This window comes from Elephas maximus, chromosome 12 (assembly GCF_024166365.1).
Source record: "Elephas maximus indicus isolate mEleMax1 chromosome 12, mEleMax1 primary haplotype, whole genome shotgun sequence".
Taxonomy (NCBI): domain Eukaryota; kingdom Metazoa; phylum Chordata; class Mammalia; order Proboscidea; family Elephantidae; genus Elephas; species Elephas maximus.
In genome coordinates this window covers 62,876,749-62,896,890 of record NC_064830.1, presented here as the reverse complement: position 1 = coordinate 62,896,890, position 20,142 = coordinate 62,876,749, and the positions used below count along the sequence as shown (strand labels likewise).

Here is a 20,142-nt window from a genome sequence, read left to right as displayed (position 1 = left end):
AGCCAGGTGTTGCCAGAGCTCAGGGGAGGGGGGGCGCCAGTGCTGCCTTCCCAGCCCCCACAGGTATGAGCCTGCCTTTGACAGGTGTGCGCACACACCTGCCTCCCAAGAGGCCATGCTGCAGGACCCAGGGGCCAGTCAGGTTCTTTTTCTTTTCTCAGTATCCCAAACAACCTGGAACCCAGGGGGCACTCAGCCACTGTGGGCTTCATGACAGGCAAACAGAGAAGAGAAAGGAGGGAGAGAGGGAGGGAGACAATTTGTTTACATTCCACTATGGCTCCTTAGGAAACCTTAGTGGCGTAGTGGTTGGGAGCTACGGCTGCTAACCAAAAGGTCCGTAGTTCAAGTCCACCAAGTGCTCCTTGGAAGTTCTATGGGGCAGTTCTACTCTGTCCTATACCGTCACGATGAGTCAGAGTCAACGGTAACGGCAACTGGTGTGGCTCCTTAAAGGAGCCCTGGTGGGCAGTGGTTAAGTGCTTGGCTGTTAATCTAAAGGTCAGAGGTTTGAACCCACCCAGTGGCCCTGGCTCCGTGGAAGAAAGATGTGGCAGTCAACTTCTGTAAAGATGACAGGCTTGGAAACCCTATGGGGCAGTTCTACCGGCCTGAAGGGTGATGGCAACAGGTTTGATTTTTTGGTTATGGTTCCTTGGGCAGCCAGGATGGTTCTTATCTTCTTTGCTTTAATCCTCATAGTAACCATTGCAGGCGGTAATGATTATCCCTCGAATGAGCTCTTTCCCCAAACTTGGGGCCTGGGGTCCTGACCTTGACCCTGATATCTCTGACCATCCCCACTAGGGGACAGAGGCTGTGTCCAGCACTGGAGGTATGGCTGTGAACCAAGTGGACACAATCTCTTGTTCTCGTGGCACTCATGGTTTAGCAGGGGAAAAAACAATGTTAGGCTCAGAGCCGTGGTGGTGCAGTGGTTAAGCGCTTGAGTGCTAACCAAAAGATTGGCAATTTGAATCTAGCAGCCACTCCTTGGAAACCCTATGGGGCAGTTCTACTCTGTCCTATGGGGTCGCTATGAATTGGAATCGACTCCACAGCAACAGGTTTTAATGTTAGGCTCCGTGCCTATCGCTGCACATACATTATCTAATTTCTTCCTCATGGCCATCCTAATGTGGGTGTTATTGCTATTCTCTCTTTAAAGATATGAAAACTGAGGTCTTGAGAATTTAAGCCACTAACACAAATCACACACCTAGTGTAGTATGTTTCCAATTACTACTGTTACATATAACCACAAACTTAGTGGCTTAAAACAGCACAGATTATTATTTTACAGTTCTTGGTGGGGGGTCAGAAGTCTAAAATGGGTCATCAGGGCCGCGTTCCTTCTGAAGACTCTGGGACAGAATCCATTTCCTTGCCTATAACCCCTGTAACCCCCACCCGGACCGAAGCAGAACAATAATAGGAGGCAGTGGTAGGCAGTAGCTAGGGTAGGTCAGCCCTTCACACCCACCTGTATGTGACCTTGGGCACATTCCCTGACTCCTCTCTGTCTCAGTTTCCTCCTCTGTAAAGTGGGTATATTCATAGTACCCACCTCCTAGGGTTGTCATGAGAATTAAATAACGTAAAAACTTTCTTAGCATAATGCCTAGCACACTGTAATAAATGGTCGTGTATTACTATAACCCAACTCATGGGTGCAATTGCCCAGTTTTTTGTTCTTTGTATGCATTTGGGCTGGCCTGCTGTAGTCAAACGGCTCAAATCGCCTTAGCCTGTTTCCCCAGCAACACAGCCAAGAGCACCTTTCCCAGTTAATGTGCGCTTTTGAGACAGATAGGGCTAACTGTGCTGGCAGAACAAAAGAGCTGTTAAAAGATTACCATATAGAAGTTGGGTAAACAGGAACCACACCCTGTCAACATGAGATAAGGCTGAAATTACTATCTCCTTAGTGTTTTTCTAGTCCCTTTCCTCTTTACAGGCTCCCACATGCACAGGAAAACAAGGTGTGACCGCTCTTTAACCTTCCTTAGCCCTCCGAAGATGGTGACGTAGTGCCAAAGGTCAGTGCGCTTGCTCTATATCCCATAATAAGTGATGCCAAGGGCTGCCGAGAGGACTCCATCTTGAATAACAGCAGGTTACATCTTGGATTCCAGATGCGCGTGCAACCTAATTAACATGCACCGCCATTCTGAGAAGTACCCACCCCTTGAAGGAAGCCCACTAAATATTCATTACTCTGTTGTCTCCACCAAACCCACATAAGCCCTAGCCTTGCTTCCCTTTTCAAGTCAGCCTTTTGGAGAGGCTTACTGCCCCACTGACTCCTTTTGCTTGACTCAAGCAAAATACAGCTTGCTGAAGATAAAGTTTGTCTTTCGTGTGTATTCTTACTCAGGAAAAGACAAGGACCCTTTGTGTCAGATTGGCGATTGGTAACACTTTCTGCACACCTGAGTCTCAAGATTACTTAGGAACCTGTCCTTTGCACACACTGACTTTGTAAGATCCTGCCAGTGCCCACTGATACTGTCTCCCCCAGAGTTTTCAGACTCATACATCACTCACCTGGGATGATCTTCCTGGAGAAAGTTTCTTCTCTGCAAAGAGGTTTATTTCCTTCAGGAACATTCCCAGAAGTGGAATCTACTTTGGTTGAAGGCCAGTCCATTTGTCACTGGAACTGTTCCATCTTAATAACATCTTGTTTACTTTTATGAGGCCAGGCTTGTCCTCAGTAGCTGTGAAGTTGTTATTGTTAGGTGCCGTCAAGTCGGTTCTGACTCATAGTGACCCTATGTACAACAACAAAACACTGCCCTGTCCTGCTCCAGTCTCACAATCATTGTTATGCTTGAGCCCATTGTTGCAGCCACTGTGTAATTCCGTCTCGTTGAGGATCTTCCTCTTTTTCGAAGACCCTCTACTTTACCAAGCATGATGTCCTTATCTAGGGACTGGTCCCTCCTGATAACATGTCCAAAGTATGTAAGACATAGTCTCACCGTTCTTGCTTTCAAGGAGCATTCTGGAGTTGTTACCACAATTTTCGCAAGTGAGAGCCGCCTGCCGCAAATAGCCAATTCTTGAGACAGGGGTGAGGTGGGTAACAAGAGCGTTATTAGATATACTGGTATGTGGAGACAGAGGGGAATGATCTCCCCTTAAAGTCGTCTGTCTCACCAGACTACCAATAGGTTCGGGTTTTTAAGGGAAAAGGGGCCATAAGTTTTAGGGACCTGCGGAATGTGTGCCCTCTTTCTTCTGTTTGGTTTTGGTGGTCGTATCTCAAACATGTTGATCTTTTCCTGCCATTATCCCATCAGCTCAGGGGGTAGCTGGCGCCATCCTTCCTCTTATTTGACAGGCTTAGATCAATATCACTTGTTTTCCACAGTCTTAGAGGAAACATTGGTTAACACTTAACCATTTGGGCAGCTAACATCAGGATCTTACTTGGAGGCAGGGATGGGCTAGAGGAGAGAAAGAAGAAGGAAAAAAAATTGGCTCAGGTACTGTTCAAGATATGGCTGAGCAGCCTGTTTCAGAGCTGTAGCTTGTGAGATTTCACTGTTGAAAATGGAACCGTAGTCCAGGGTAGGTTTGGCCCCCATCCTCCTGTCCTGGCTCCTATCCAGCCCCAACTCCTGTCCTCCAACCCTTTAAGTCTACACTGTCAGTCTTGTAGAAGGTGGGGGCAGTAGCCGAGAAGAAAGGAAGCGGTGGAAGGGCCATAGATGAAGAAGGATAGAGGGCTGTTTGGGGCTGAGGATAGTTAAGGTGAGCAAACTGGGGCAGAGGTGGTGAGCCTGAGAGGATGATAGTGGCAGCAAACTACACTGCTTCTGTAAATGCAGTTTTACTGGAACACAGCATGCCATTAATTTACATACCGTCTAGGGCTGCTTTCAGGCTACAATGGCAGAGTTGAGTAGTAACAACAGAAACCTATCTGGTCCATCAAGCCTAAAATATTTACTGTCTAACGCTTTCCACCAACTGTCTATCAGATTGTCATACTGTGGTGGCTTGAGTGTTGCTATGATGCTGGAGGCTCTGCCACCAATATTTCAAAGATCAGTAGGGTAACCCATGGTGGTCAGGTTTCAGCGGAGCTTCCAGACTAAGGCAGACTACAAAGAAAGGCCTGGCAATCTACTTTTGAGAATCAACCAATGAAAACTTTATGGATCACAACAGAATATTGTCTGATATAATGCTGGGAGATGAGCCCCCTACCCTAGGAAGGCACTACACAATAGCTGCAACGATGGGCTCAGACATACCAACCATCATGAAGATGGCACAGGACCAGGCAACATTTTGTTCTGTTATGCAAAAGGTTGCCATGGGTTAGAACCAACTCCATGCAACTAATATCAACAAGCCCTTTACAAAAAAGTTTGCTGACCCCTGGGGGCAGAGGAATGCTTAGGGCTTGCGAACTCAGGTGCCAGAAAACAGGCGAATAGGAAACAATTACGTGAGCCGGGCTTGATAAAAATATCTTAGGGTTGAATTATGGTGTTGGAGAATAATATTGACTATACCATGGACTGCCAGAAGAATGAACAAATCTGTCTTGGAAGAAGTACAGCTAGAATGCTCCTTAGAAGCAAGAATGGTGAGATTTCATCTCACATACTTTGAACGTGTTATCAGGAGGGTCCAGTCCCTGGAGAAGGACACCACACTTGGTAACGTAGAGGGTCAGTGAAAAAGAGGAAGGCCCTTAATGAAATGGATTGACACAGTGGCTACAACAATGGGCTCAAACATAGTGATGATTGTGAGGATGGCCCAGGATCGGGCAATGTTTTGTTCTGTTGTACTCAGGGTTGCTAAGAGTAGGAACCAACTGGAGGGCACCTAACAACAGCACCAAAGAGTTAGAGAGACAATAGGGTGGGTGAGGACTATGGCAAGCTGGAAAGCACATCACCTATCTACAGGAGGCAGTACAAGCAAGCCATGGGACTGTGCTAGAGTTGCCAGTGTTTGGGATCGTTTAAGATGCATTGGGAGGAACCTTGGTGGTTAAAGCCCTAGGTTCTAACCCACCAGCCATTCATCAGGAGAAAGATGTTGCAGTCTGTTTCTGTAAAGATTTACAGCCTTGGAGACCCTATGGGGCAGCTCTACTCTGTTCTATTGGATTGCTATGAGTCGGAATCGATTCAACGGCAGTGGGTTTGGTTTTAAGATACACCAGAAATCTAGATTTTTAGTGAATAGGAAAAAAGGCAGTAAAGAGTGAGCACATGACTCTGGACCCCGAGTGCCTGGGCTTAAATCCCAGCTCTGCCACTTCCTCACTGTGTGACCTTGAGCACATCCCTCCACCTTTCTCTTACCTGTAAACTAGGGGTGGCAACAGCACTTAGTTCATCGGGTCATGATGAGTGTTAAGGAAATTAATATCCAACACCTCCCAGAGCAATGCCATGTATTGGGTAAATATTTGCCAAATCAATCCTTTAATTTTTCAGCACTGTCATCTTAAACACTCTGACACCAACACTGGCCAAAGAAAACACACTACGTTCCACTTTCAGGCCATGGGTGGCGGGTTTGCTTCCCCTGGCAGAGTGGCTAAGAGGCATGAACTTGGACATCAGAAGCCCAGCTATGCACCGGGACCTCGGGCAAGGGAGCTGCCCTGGGAGCCTCCAGGTCCTTGTACTGTAAACGGTCATTGCATCACCTGGGACAGGGTTGTTGTGAGGGTTACAGGGGCATTGTCCCAAAAGGGCCTGGGGGTCATTGTGTTAGTCATCTAGTGCTGCTGTAACAGAAATACCACAAGTGGATGGCTTTAACAAAGATAAATTTATTTCTTCACAGTAAAGTAGGCTAAAAGTCCAAATTCAGGGCCTCAGCTCCAGGGGAAGGCTTTTTCTCTTTGTCGGCCTTCTCATCAATCTTCCCCTGGACTAGGAGCTTCTCTGCACAGGGACCCTGGGTCAAAAGGACCGCTCTGCTCCTGGCACTGCTTTCTTGGTGGTATGAGGTCCGTACTCTGTTCTCTTCCCTTTCCTTTTGTAAGATAAAAAGTGGTGCAGACCACACCCCAGGGAAACTGCCTTTACATTGGATCAGGGATGTGACCTTAGTAATGGTGTTACGATCTCACCCTTTAACATAAAATTACAATCACAAAATGGAGGACAACCACACAATACTGGGAATCATGGCCCAGCCAAATCGATACATTTTGGGGGGAACATAATTCAGTCCATGACAGTCATCTTCCCGGTTCCCTGCTCCTCCTCTAGCTGCACAAGAGCCCCCACCCAGGTGGGGGTCCCAGGAAGGGGGATGGAGCTCAGATTCTTCTGTTAACTGTCACCCTCTGCCCTCCCCCTGGATACACACCAGGGCCTGCTCAGCCAGGAGCAGCTGCTGATAGCTCCCAGGGGACGTGGGCCACCAGGTGCATTCAGAGATTGCTGCTTCTTGCCCTCCTTTCTCTATCTCTCTTTCTCTCTGTCTGTCTGCGAGCTCTCTGCCCTGCCTCCCCGGGAGACCATCTCCTCTGTCTGTTGGGGCCTGTTCCTGGCTTCTCTCTCTCTGTCCCTTTTGCTCTCCTGCAGCCTCTCTCGATCCCCATCTCCGTCATCTCTGTCGTGTGTCCTGGGGGCAGAGTGAGGCCCCTGAGCAGGGAGCACCTCTTCCTGAGCCCACTCCCCAAGTGGCCTGCTAAAACATGAACTGCCTCTCCATGTCCGCTGGACCCTGTGGCCTCATCCATGACTCCAGCCGAGACCCTAAGCCCACCCCAAGCCTGGGCAGACCCCTTCTAGGGGAAGTGATGGAGCAGGGAGCCAGCCTGAGAACTCCTGCCCTGGCTAGGGTTAGGGACATGAGTGCAAGCTAGCGGGAGGGCAGATCCTTGGGGTGCATCTCAGCATGGGGGCTGAGTCTCCCCCAAGAAGCAGCTCTCCGTAGGTACCGCTCACCAAACCCCTCAGGTCAGAGGACTTGGGGTAGACTAAGGGGCAGGAAGGGTGCTGGGAGTCAGGGCTCAGAAGCTAGAGCTCAGGGTGCTTCCCCTTCTGGAGCCCAAGACACGGCCCTTTCCCCCACCCCACTCTGATGACAGGCATTGTCGTGCCCTTGGCCCCATGGACCCAACAAGGCGGTCCCCATCCCCCTGCTCATCGCGGACCCCCAGCCCCAGGACCCCACCCTGCGGCGAGATGCTTGGTTATGTGGGCATTGAGGCTGTGCTGGACCAGCTGAAGATCAAAGCCATGAAGATGGGGTTTGAGTTCAACATCATGGTGGTGGGTAAGCGCGGGGCTGGGCTCGCTGGACAGGCTAGCAGACATGTCTCCATCAGCCTAGGTATGTCACTGCAACTCTTGGAGCCTTAGTCTCTCCATCTGTTAATAGCACCTCACTGGGTACTGTCGGTGAAAATCTGGGAAACACTGCAGAGTCCTTAATAGACAAAAGCACCCGACACCGCATGCTATGTGGTTTCGCAGATGTCAAGGTCAAAGGCAGGCAGAACTATTGGATGTTGATGGAATATCTGATGAGTAGTTACAGAGAGGGGGCAGGAGTGGGTTTGTGGGGTGCTGTAATGCCTTGCTTCTTGGCCTGGTGCTGCTCACATGGGTGTGCTTAGTTTGTAAAAATGCATAGAGCTGGACACTGAGAACAGTGTGTACTTTTCTGTATGTAGGTTGTACTTTGAAAACAGTTAAGTTTTACAAAATTGCACTTAGGAGTTTGAGAAAGAATACCTACAGCATCCACCATGCTTGCTTCCATCACGGTTACTCCCAGGGCAGAGCGGGCTGGGCAAGTCCACAATGGTGAACACTCTGTTCAAGTCCAAGGTGTGGAAGTCGACCCCGCCGGGCTTGGGGGGGCCCACGCCCCAGACGCTGAAGCTGCAGTCGGTGACCCATGGTGAGTAAGTCCCCACCCCCACCCCCTCCTACCCTACCCGGTCCAATCTCCTTCCCCTTCGGTGTCCCTCCACAGTCATCGAGGAGAAGGGTGTGAAGCTGAAGCTGACAGTGACCGACACGCCGGGCTTTGGGGACCAGATCAACAATGACAAATGGTGGGTCCCCTGGGGGCTGAGCCCCAGCTGCCTCTACCCTTTGTCCACCCTACTCCCCTGAACCCCCACCCTGGCCTGGGGAACAGATCTGAAGCCACCTAGCTGCTGCATCTTTGAGCCTCAGTCTCCTTGTCTGTATAATGGGTGCATTCAACTCTACCTCAATGACTGAAGTTCAGTATGTAAAGGTCTTAGCTTGCTGCCTGGCATACAGTAAGCACTCACTAAAGGCCACTGTATAGCAGATTGTGAGCATCCCACATTCCAGAGTTAGGACCCCTGGGTTGGGCCACTTTCTAGCTGCTTAAGCTGGGACAGTTCACATAAGCTCTCTGAGTGTTGATTTCCTTCACTGTAACTTGAGGATGATGACAGCACCTTAGAGAGTTGTTCTAGGGAGTTGATAAGAGCCCCTGACATGGCTGGGAGTGCACACACACACACACACACACACACAATCAGTGCCGGCTGAGTGGTTTGGGGGGCCCAGTACAGTGAAAATGCAGGTCCCCTTGTCTTAAAAATTAAAAATTTTAAGATCATGGCAGCAGAGCATTAAACCAAGTGTGGGCCCTTCTAGGCGTGAGCTGTCTTTGACTGCACAGTTCACACCCGTGAAGCCGGCCCTGTGCACAATGCTTTACTGAGTACCTGCTATGTACCAAGCTCTGGTTTAGGAACAGGGAATACAGCAGTCAACATCAAACAGATCCTTGCCTGCATGGAACTTCCATGGTCGTGGTGGTGGGGGTGGAGGTGGGGTGGGGAACAGGCAATGAAGAAAATAAATCAGTTATACAGAGAGTGAACACAAAATCTATCATCCAAATGGGACATTTTTGAGAGTTAAGGGGGTATTGTGATTCATTATACTGGGGCAGCAGGGGGAAGCCAGGAGTGTCCCAGGTGAACTGTGAGATGTGGTCACCTACAAACACAGTCTATTAGAAGATGCAAAATGCTAATGGAAAAAAAAGAAGACAGGGAAGGGGGTAGAGAAAGCTGTACCCACTGCCATCAAGTCAACTGTGACTTATAGTGACCCTATGGGGCAGAGTAGAACTGCCCCATAGGGTTTCCAGGGCTGTAAATCTTAATGGAAGCAGACTGCCACGTCTTTCTCCCATGGAGTGGCTGAACCTTCAATTAGCGGCCGCGTGCTTAACCACTGTGCCACCAGTAGGTGATCAAGAGAGACCTCACTGAGAGTTTATGCTAATACCTGTTGACGTTGAGTTGATTCCAACTCATAGTGACCCTACAGGACAGAGTAGAACTGTCCCATAGAGTTTCCAAGGAGCACCTGGTGGATTCTAACCACTGACCTTTTGGTTAGCAGCCATAGCTCTTAACCACTAAGCCACCAGGGTTTCCTTTATGCTAACAGTGGTGGAATAGTTTGGAAAAAGGGCAGAGAGAACGGTTGCACAACTTGAAGAACGTGGTCAGTATCACTGAATTGTACATGTAGAAATTGTTGAGTTGGTGTATGTTCAGCTATATATATTTTCACACCTCCCCCCCAAAAAATCAGTACATAGCAGAAAAAAATGCATTTTTCTCTTAGTAATATAGAGGCAACATTGCTGAAATTTGCAAATTTTCTCCAATAGTAGAGTGTGAATAAGAACACACTTAGAAAGACCTCACTGAGAAGGAGCCAAATGGGCCAAGACTTGGAGTTAATGAATGAGTTATGTGGATATTTGGGGGCAGAGCGCTCCAGGCAGAGAAACAGCAAGTGCAAAGGCCCTATGGTAGGACAGGCCAGGTGTGCTCAAGCAACAGCGAGGAGGCTGGAAGGGCGTGAACAAGGAGAGGCGGATGGGGAGATGGGGCAGGAGGAAATGGGGTCAGATGGTGTAGGGCTTTGCAGGCTTTTTCTCAGCCTCTAGAGGTTGAGCAGAAAAGGGACACGATCTGACTGACTCCTGTTTTTAAAAGCATCCTTTGGGCCACTGTGTTGACAATAGATGGAGGTACAAGGGGGCACGGGAAGAGGAGTCGGGGCACTCTTGCAATAATCCGGGTGAGAGTCAGTGGTGGTCTGAACCAGGCAGGCATGACTGTTAACCTTGTTTAATGCTCACCACTCCCCTGTGCCCATTTTACAGACAAGGAAGCTGAGGTCTCAGTTTGAGAATAGCAGGGAGTCTCCTGTGTCTCTCTGACGATGCAGGCTGGGGAAGGTAACAGGCTGACCAGCCCTCTCAGTTTGCCCAGAACTAAGTTTTATGAAGTCCCTGGGTGGTGCAAACCATGAACTCAAGTGGCTGTTAACCTGAAAGTTAGAGGTTTGAGTCAGGGCTGGATTAAGACATGTGAGGGCCCTAAACGCTGACAATCTGTGGTGCTCCCTCCTCTGCTTACTCATGCATTTGAACGGGGTATGTGAGTTATATATACACATGTATATCTACATATACGCGTGTGTGTGTTTTAGCTATCCATGACATAACTTCTGTTTAAATATAATATCAGTGATTGAATGCAAATTGGCATGTGCCATTTTAGCGGAATGAGATGAACTATATTATCAAATTTTTAGTGGATGTGGGGTACTAACATTTTTACTACTACCACATTTTCTAGAAAAAGAATACTCCACATAGTCTACAACAAAGAAAATGAGTCAGTGAACTTGGTTGTTTCAACAATCAATATAAAAATCTGCTGATCTTCCACAAAGAAAAATTGACTTTCACCAATTTTGCTTTAAACGGCTCATACTTAAATTTTGACGCTTGTTTTGTAATGCTATAGTTATAAATGATCAAATGAAAAGATGTCATAAAAGAAAATTTAATCATCAAAAAACAAATTACAAATTACTATATTTTATTTTTAGATAGATCTTTCATCTCTAATATGTTACAGTTAAAAACACTTTCCTATTCTTTGCACTTACAAATTCTTCAATGATTTCATCACAATTAAGCTGCAGAACAATATCTACTTCCATACATAATAAGGATAATGAATCAAGTCTTCCAGGGCACCACTCGCTTTTCCTTGTGTCCCATCTGCTAGGCAAGTGTGAGTCTTTGCTTTGGACAAGTGGTGCACCTGTTTCGTTGATGGCCTTAGCACATGCTTACCTTGGTTATTGGGTAATCCGTCCCTGGTTCAAGTCTACCCAGAGGCGATTTAAAAGAAAGGTCTATTCATAGAATGCTTTAGGTTCTTTAGTGTCCTTGTTACACACGAAGTAGTTTGAAAACCTGGAAAGCTGTTGAATTCATGTGCTTGCATGGGAGAATCTGTGCAGTGTTTTTTCAAAGAATGTATTGGGAACTTTCCATCTCTGTAATACAAAAAGTACTTTGAAAACCTAAAAAAAAAAGAAGAAGAAAGAAAAGAAAGGGGTAGAAATAGACTTCTGAAAAAAACATCCATTGCAAATCCTAGGGAGTACAGTTCTGCCCTGACACACATGGGGTCGCCATGAGTTGGAATCGAGTCCTGCATCCTGGGAAACTCCTCAGTGCCAGGCACACCAGGAGGACTGGTCACCCTAAGGGTGGGAGGGTAGGATGTTTTCGACAGCAGGGGAGGCAGGCTGGGGCCTCGGGGGTGGTTCTGAGGGGAGGGTCCGTCTTGCCGCCTCAGCTGGGACCCCATCCTGGGCTACATCAATGAGCAGTATGAGCGGTACCTGCAGGAGGAGATCCTCATCACCCGCCAGCGCCACATCCCCGACACCCGGGTGCACTGCTGTGTGTACTTCGTGCCACCTACTGGGCACTGGTGAGGTGGCTGGGCCGGGCAGGCTGGGGCGGGAGACACAGGCAGGGCTCTGGGTACCTGCAGGGGTCCAGAGGAGGAGGAGGGTCTGCTGATACGGGCTGTGGGCTGGCGCCACCCCCTCATTCACACACTTGTCACCACCACCACTGCCACCACCGTACTGGGGACAGCCTGCGGCCCCTGGACATTGAGTTCCTGCAGCGGCTGTGCCAAGCGGTAAACGTGGTGCCCGTGATCGCCCGGGCAGACAGCCTGACCTTAGAGGAGCGAGAGACCTTCAGGCGCAGGGTGAGCTAGGCACACAAGGTGGGGCTGGGTGGGGTGGGGCACAGTGGACAGCGTGGGTGGGCTGAGGTCACCTGTGCATGGTCCCCAGATCCAGCACAACCTGAGGACCCACTGCATCGACGTGTACCCACAGAAGTGCTTTGATGAGGATGTCAATGACAAGATCCTTAACAGCAAGATTCGGGTATGGCTGTGGGGTGAGGGAGGGGAGGCTTGAGAGACTTAAGGCTGGGTGGTTTTCTTCCTAATCATCCATTGCATCTGAACATGCATCTCGCTCTACAACTCAGGGAAATGTTCATGTATTTCTAGTAGGTCTGAATCTCCATCCACAGACTCCAGCTGAGTAAGAAACCGTTCACAATGGGAGAAAATGCTTGCCAATCCTACATCTGATAAGGGGCTTTTATCCAGAATATATAAAGAACCTCTTACAACTCAACAATAAAAAGACAACTAACCCAATTTAAAAATGGGCAAAGAATTTGAATAGACATTTCTCCAAAGAAGATATATGAAGGGCCAATGTTGTTGTAGCACAGTGGTTAAGTGTTTGGCTGCTAACCAAAAGGTAAGCAGTTCGAATCCACCAGTCGCTCCTTGGAAACCCTTTGGGGCAGTTCTACTCTGTTCTATAGTGTCACTATGAGTCGGAATCAACTCTATGGCAACAGGTTAGTGTTGTTGTTGGGAGATGTCGAGTGAATTGTGACTCACAAGGACCCCATGTAACAGAAAAGAACTGCCCCATAGGGTTTTCTTGGCTGTAATCTTTACAGAAGCAAATTACTAGGTCTTTTTCCCATGGAGCTGCTGGGTGAGCTAGACTGGCAATCTTCCAGTTAGCAGCCAAAAGCTCTACCTTTGCACAACCAGGGCTCCTTGAATGGCCAATAAGTACATGAAAGAATGCTCAGCATCATTTGCCACTAGGGAGATGCATATCAAAACCACGATGAGATACTATTTTGCACCCACTACTAACCCAACTAACTAACCCATCACCACTGAGTGGATTCTGACTCATAGCGACCCACTAGAATGGCTGTTATCAAAAGGACAGATAATAACAGGTATTGGCAAGGATGTAGAGAGGTTGGACCCCTCATACACTGCTGGTGGGATGTAAAATGGTACAGCCACTATGGAAAACCATTTGGCAGTTCCTCAAAATATTAAATAGACTAACCGTATTCTATGGACCCAGCAATCCCACTCCTAGGTATAGACCCAACAGAAATGAAAACATGTTTCCACACAAAACCTTAAAAATTGATGTTCATGATAGCATTATTCATAATAACCAAAAAGTGGAAACAACCCAAATACCCATCAACTGATGGATAAACAAAATGTGGTCTATCCATACAATTCAGTATTATTCAGCCATAAAAAGGAATGAAGTTTCCTTTTTATAGTTGAATAATACTGAATTGTATGGATAGATGCTATAACATTGATGAACCTTGAAAACATATGCTAAGTGAAAGAAGCCAGATACAAACAGCCGCATATTGTATGATCTTAAACCAAAAAAATATTCCCTGAAGCCTGCTTTAAACCAAACAACATTTTAGTGTAATTAGTAAACAATGTCTGCCTTGAGCATTGTGCTCTTTTAAAGAACCATCTAAATGGGATCAAACTGACAATGGCAACTCAAAAGGTTAGACAGGAGGAAGCTTAGGTGGCAGTGAGTTTACGTCAATGGGGAAGGCACAGTTTGGAAGAGGAGGGTGAGAATGGTTGCATAGCCTCAAGAATGTAATCAATGTCACTGAATTGTACATGTAGAAATCGTTGAATTGGTGTATGTTTTGCTGTGTATATTTTCAACAACAATAAAAAAAAAATTTACAAAGTCAGGGTGTTGGCTGGATTTGGCCCCTGGGCTGTAAATTGCCGATCCCTCCCTGGTTTACAAAGTTCTCTCTTTTAACCTTTATGATAACCATTGAAGATTACTGTCTTTATTTAACAGGTAAGAGGCTTGAGGTTAGCAAGATTATATTATTTATGTGGTTACTAGTAATGTTACAGTTTCCAAAGTCTATTCTGCTAATCCTTAACTAGGCTAAATGCTTCACAAATATTCACAAAGCCCTACACTGGTACTACTATTATCCCCATTTTACAGATGAGGACATGGAGGCACAGATTAGAACTTGGGTCTTTTGACTTGTTAGGTATTTTGTGCTCTTCTTACTGCTTTCTGTCCCTGTTTCTTGCCTGGGTGCCTTCTCTTCCACCTCCCCAACATGGCCTGCCCTCCTGTGTCCTACCAACCCTGCAGGACCGGATCCCCTTTGCTGTGGTTGGGGCTGACCGAGAGCACTTGGTGAATGGGAGGTGTGTCTTGGGCCGGAAGACGAAGTGGGGCATCATTGAAGGTCAGTGAGGGGCACTGGAGGTTTGGGGTTGACGCAAGTGAGAATGAGCTGTAAACCCTACCCATAGGGCCTGGCGTGGGTAAGCCCAAAGACAGGCGATAGACCTGGGATCAAGCCCTTCCTCCCAGTGTGGGGCTGTGGGCAAGTCACCTGACTCTCCAGCCCTTTGTGTCTTCATAGGAAAGTGGGTGTTGTCATAGCATCAGCCTCATGGGGTGGGGGTGGAGGTTGCAGAGAAAGGAGGACTCCCCATCACCTTGCATGGTGCCCAATTCCCAGGAGGCTCTGTTCACTCAACAGAATTTATTGTGGGCCTACTATGTCCTGTTTTCCGGGATGTAGTGAAAGCAAGACAGACCAGATCCCTGTCCCCACAGAGCTTCTGTTCAGGTGGAAGCTGGGAGACCGGCAATAACCCAAAAAAGGAGGCAATGACAGGGTGAGGGTGGCTGTCTTAGTTACCTAACCAAAACCCATTGCCATCAACTCATCCCAACTCATAGTGACACTATAGGACAGAGTTTCCTAGTTACCTAGTGCTGCTATATAACAGAACACCACAGGTGGGTGGCTTTAACAAAAAATTATTTTCTCAAAGTCTAGGAGGCTAAAAGATGAATTCTGGGCCCTGGCTCTATGGGAAGGCTTTCTCTCTCTGTTGGCTCTGGGCTCTGGGTGAAAGTCTTTGTCTCTTTCCGGCCTCTGTTCCTTGGCTTCTTCCTTGGTGATCTTCCTGTGGAGTGGCATATGTCTTCCCCTTCTCTGCTTGTTTGTTGGCTTAATCTGCTGTTTTATATTTCAAAAGAGATTGACACGCCCTACACTAATTCTGCCTCATTAATGTAACAAAGAAACCCATTCCCGAATGGGATTGTAAACACAGGTATAAACCATCTATGCAGACTCACAGCAAGCCTATAGGACAGAGTAGAACTGCCCCATAGGGTTCCAAGGCTGTCGTCTTTTACAGAAACAGACTGCCACATTGTTCTCCTGAGGAGCGGCTGGTGGGTTCAAACCGCAGATCTTTCACTTAGCAGCTGAGTGCTTAACCACTGTGCCACCAGGGTGCAGGTATAGGGATTAGGATTTACAACTCATAACAAGGGGGGACCACCTTACAGAGCCAGGGAAGGCTCCTCTACAATTTATAAGTATTAAAATGTAAGGATAAATGATGGGTGGACTCATCGATTCAACCAGTGCTTGTAGGAGCCACCTAGCCACCTGTGCCAGGCACTGGGGACAGTGACTGAATGGATAAATGACTGAATGAATGAACAAATAGGAGGTGAGACATGGGGGAGGGGCTATGGTGGGTATCAGGTGGTACTGCAGCATACAGTAGGCAGTCAATGACCCTTGTCTTGCAGTGGAGAACATGGCGCACTGTGAGTTTCCGCTCCTGAGAGACCTGCTGATCCGGTGAGGGTGTGGGCAGCCCCGGGGCTGGAGAGCTAGAAGGAACTCCGGGGGATGCTCAGGCCGCGACTGACCTGCCTCCTGCCTCCCAGCTCCCACCTGCAAGACCTGAAGGACATCACTCACAACGTGCACTATGAGAACTACCGTGTCTTCAGACTCAACCAGAGCCATGTGCTGCCCCGGGGGCCAGGCTGGGTGAACCTGGCCCCGGTGCCGGCCAGCTCCCCGGTCATCCCCAGGTCCTCGAAGGTCCCCGGTAGGGTCCAGGAAGACTCGGAGGAGAAATTCTGAGCCCTGGTGGATTCTGGCCCTGCTGAGCTCCCCGAATCCAGCAGCGTACCCGTGTATACCTGTGTACTAGAGCATCTATTAAAGATGGACATTGCTTTTTATGAAAAGCTGTGATTTGAAAACCAAAAGCGTTTTGTAAATGGCTTCTTTAAGCTTTTCTCAAATAAAACTGTGGTTCTTTTGTAAGTAATAGTGTGAGACCCAAGGGCCTCGGGATCTTGAAGACCTGGGAAGGAGTCCCTCCTTTGGACCAGAACAGACTCAAGTTACCAACCAGATTCTGAGATGCCAAACTCTGCTACATCCCAACCCCTTGCACCTGGCACAGCACTAGGCCCACAGGATCAACACTTAAAAACTCCCTGTCTTTGGTTGCTCACTGTTTGGATATCAAACTCTGCCCCACTGCCTCCTGCCTTCCTCTTTCCCCTGCCCTGGCAGCACAGCACAGTGAGAAAGCAGCTCCAACTTTGGAGTCTGGCAAAGCTGCTTCAAACATCCCAGCTCTGCAACTGACAAGCAGTGTGACCTTGGGCAAGTCACTTACTCTTCCTGTCCCTCAGTTTTCCCATCTATAAAATGGGGGCGACAGTACCCCTCTCAGAGCACTGTTGCGTGCATAAAGCACAATCATTCATGGACCATGCCCACCACGGCATGGAGGAACGGGGTGTGCATCAGTCCAGGGAGGGAGGATGTGAGCACTCTCCCAGGACCCTACAGAATCCTCTAAAATAAAGGGACTTTGTGCAGTCCCATGTGGTGGAGGCCAAAAATAAGTTAGTTTGGTAGCAAGTGGAAGGTTGTTATGGATTGAATTGTGTCCCCCCCGAACGTGTTGTAAATCCTAAATTCTATGCCTGTAGTTATCCCACTTGGGAGTGGGTTGTCTGTCATGTTAATGAGGCAAGATTAGTGTAGGTTGTGTCTTGAGTCAATCTCTTGCAAGATAAAAAAGGACCAGATTAGGACAACCAAGAAAGCAGAGATAGGGGAAGAGAGATGCCAAGCCACATGAAGATCACCCAGGAGTAGAAGCTCAGAAGAGACAGAGGCAGACAGCCTTCCCCTAGACCTCGGCACCCTGAATTCGGACTTCTAGCCTCCTCAACTGTGAGAAAATAAATTTGTTTGTTAAAGCCATCCACTTGTGGTATTTCTGTTATAGCAGCACTTGACAGCTAAGATAAGGGGTAAGCCCTAAAATCTGGGGAGTGGGGGATACACCCAAGTTATAGGAGTGATCGCATAGTGAGCCTTAAGTAAATAAGCTAGGTATTACCAAAAACCAAACCAAACCCAGTGCCATGGAGTCGATTCCGACTCATAGCGACCCTATAGGACAGAGTAGAACTGCCCCATAGAGTTTCCAAGAAGCACCTGGCGGATTCAAACTGCTGACCCTTTGGTTAGCAGCCATAGCACTTAACCACTACTCCACCAGGGTTTCTGAGCTAGGTATTAGTACAGCTAAAAGTCACCTCCTCCATGAAGTCCTCCTTGCCTTCCAGTTTGATGCTGGAACTGCTCCCTTGTGTACATATTATCACATGATTTGGTTCCCAGTCAGTCAGTCCTTCCCATTAGACTGGGAGCTCTGTGAGGGCAGATGTATATCTGAGGAGACATCCCTGCTCCCAGTGCAGAATGAGTGAATCCTACAGTGCCTGGCCCATAGCTATTTATGGGTGGGATTCACAAATCTGCCCCTCCAGCCCTACCCCAGGTTGACTCCAGGCTTGGAGAGCACCCAGGGCCTGTGGGAACCCACACCATCCACAGCCAACATCTCAGCTGGCCTGCTGAGACACTGTACTACTTCACATCAGATTCCTGAGGTTAAGATTCGCCCCAGACAATATGGCAACATCTACGACATTTTAAAATCATACGCTCTTTGGCACAGCAGTTGCATTTCTTGACATTTTGGGCCAGCTGCAGCAGAGGCAGCTGAACCAGGAGGCCAACCAAGAGATGGTGCAGGGAGGCCCACGGAGAGAGAAAGCTGAGTGCCTTTGGGCTGAGGCTTATTGGCAGAGTAGGGTGCCTCTGGACACTTATCGGCAGAGCTAAAACAGTTCTGAAACACTTGCCAGAGCAAGGCAGAGGCTGAGGGGCTAGAAAGAGAGGTGTACCTGTGGGCACAGTGGAGAAAAGGCTGTCCTTATCGAAGAACTGTCTCCTGAGCATTCCTGAACCTGAATTGTGACCTGTTACCTTCCTAATAAACCCCACAATCATAAATATTGTCTGTGAGTTCTGTGTGGTCATTGCAACAAAATATCAAACCCAGCAGAGAATTAGAGAGTGCCTTGAGACGGATGGTTGGAGTCAGAACTGGCAAAAAGTTTGGAGGGTAGGAGGCACGTCTGATCTCAGCCTCATAGGAATCAGCCTTGGGCTGTTGACCTTGATCCTTCTTCCCCTTTGTGAAGTCAGAGGAGGTCAGATGTCCCTGCCATCTGGAAACCTTCGTTGGCAGGCACTGACCCCCTGGAGAACAGTGTCATCTGTCTTCTTAGTAAAACTGACATTTCTAAAGAAAAAAGGTCTTCAAGGGGCATTTTGATGAATATTCAAAAGATTGAGCGAAACCACTGGGCCTTCCCTGACTTTCTTCGTTCCTAGGACTACAAAAACCCCAATCTGTCCCATTTCTTTGGAACACTCAGTTTTATGCTGTGTGTTGCCTAATTCGTGAATTGTATGGTTGACTAATAAATCTCTAGCATTACTTTAACTGTGTTTCCACTCTTAGAAATTCTTCGACAGTATCCAGTGTAGAAGCACAGGGAAATGGCCTAACTGTCCACCAGGTGTGGGCTGGAAAATGAATCATGGGACAGCCATACCACATGTATAAGTTTCCTGTGGCTGCTGTAACAAATTAGCACAAACTTGGTGACTTTAAGACAGAGGTCTCAAGCAGCTTCCTTGGCAGGCCCTTAGCTTTACATTAACATCCTGACTCCCCTTTCCTTAACTACTGGCCGGAACTGGAAGAAACCAGCAGATGCAGTTTAGGCGCCATGTTGACATTCTGGGTAACTTTTTAGCTCATTAAATACCTTATACGCAGTAACTTCTCTGCTTCTGGGTAAGTTTAACCACCATTCTCTGAACATGTGATGCAGAGCCACCTCTTGGGAAGACCTCCTGGGCCTGAGTAGTATGATTTAAAACGATTACAAATGTTGCTGATGTAACTTGTATGAACTTTTTGCTTGTAAACACCATACAGGTAACCTTCCCTTTCACCCTGTCTTAGCAGTCTTAGGGGCAATGAAATAAAGGCCTTTCTCCTCTCCCACCCTGGCCTCATGTTTATTGGCTGTGATGAGTTGGGCAGAGCAAAACCTGGGGTTTCCACCCGGGAACAACTTAACACATATCTATTCTCTTACAGTTCTGCAGGTCAGAAGTTCTGTAGGTCAGTAGGCCTGAAAGAGTTACAACTCTGAGCGCTTACTGTGCCCCATTCACATATGTGCAAACTGAGGCGCAAAGCACGCGTGGGACTAGCCCATGGTCTCGGCAACAAAGACTCGGCCTCCCAGAAGCTGAAGCCCCTTCCTCGGAGCCCACCGCAATGCCGCCTCTTTGGGAGACCCTCAAGGAAACTCCACAGGCTCCCCGGAGCTCCCAGGTATCCCCTACCCAGGCACGGCGCGGGGCACTCTGGGAAGTGTAGTCCCAGCCTGCCCCCGGATGTGGTGCCCGAGACTTCCGCTTCTCTCGGTGCCACCTTTCCGGAGAGCCGAGAGGAAGGCGCGCTCGGCGGTGGCGAATCCGGGCGGTGGGGTCTGGGAGGGCAGGTGGAGCTTAGCGGGGTTCGCGTCTTGACATTGATTCTGCACCTACTGTGTGCGCCGCGAGAGCTGGGCTTTGGGGCGCTTTCTTGGGTGCAGAGGTTGAAGCTGTGGGAGGAGAGGCCACTTGGGCGTG

General features: G+C 48.3%; 1 protein-coding gene across 1 annotated transcript; it reads left to right on the top strand.

Annotated features, from left to right (window-relative positions):
• The first annotated feature begins 7,103 nt into the window (after positions 1-7,103).
• Positions 7,104-16,197, top strand: SEPTIN12 (septin 12). Its single transcript, XM_049905023.1, has 9 exons — positions 7,104-7,269; positions 7,774-7,899; positions 7,975-8,056; positions 11,666-11,803; positions 11,974-12,091; positions 12,180-12,275; positions 14,385-14,481; positions 15,855-15,906; positions 15,996-16,197. Exons 1-9 carry the CDS (start codon positions 7,104-7,106, stop codon positions 16,195-16,197), a joined length of 1,077 nt encoding a protein of 358 aa, XP_049760980.1.
• The last annotated feature ends 3,945 nt before the right edge of the window (positions 16,198-20,142 follow it).

Excerpts from the sequence above, each read along its gene's own strand:
- SEPTIN12 (XM_049905023.1), top strand. The coding sequence starts at position 7,104 with ATGGACCCAACAAGGCGGTCCCCATCCCCCTGCTCATCGCGGACCCCC. Across the intron at positions 11,804-11,973 it reads GTGCCACCTACTGGGCACTG|CCTGCGGCCCCTGGACATTG; the intron begins GTGAGGTGGCTG and ends TACTGGGGACAG. Across the intron at positions 12,092-12,179 it reads GAGAGACCTTCAGGCGCAGG|ATCCAGCACAACCTGAGGAC; the intron begins GTGAGCTAGGCA and ends CATGGTCCCCAG.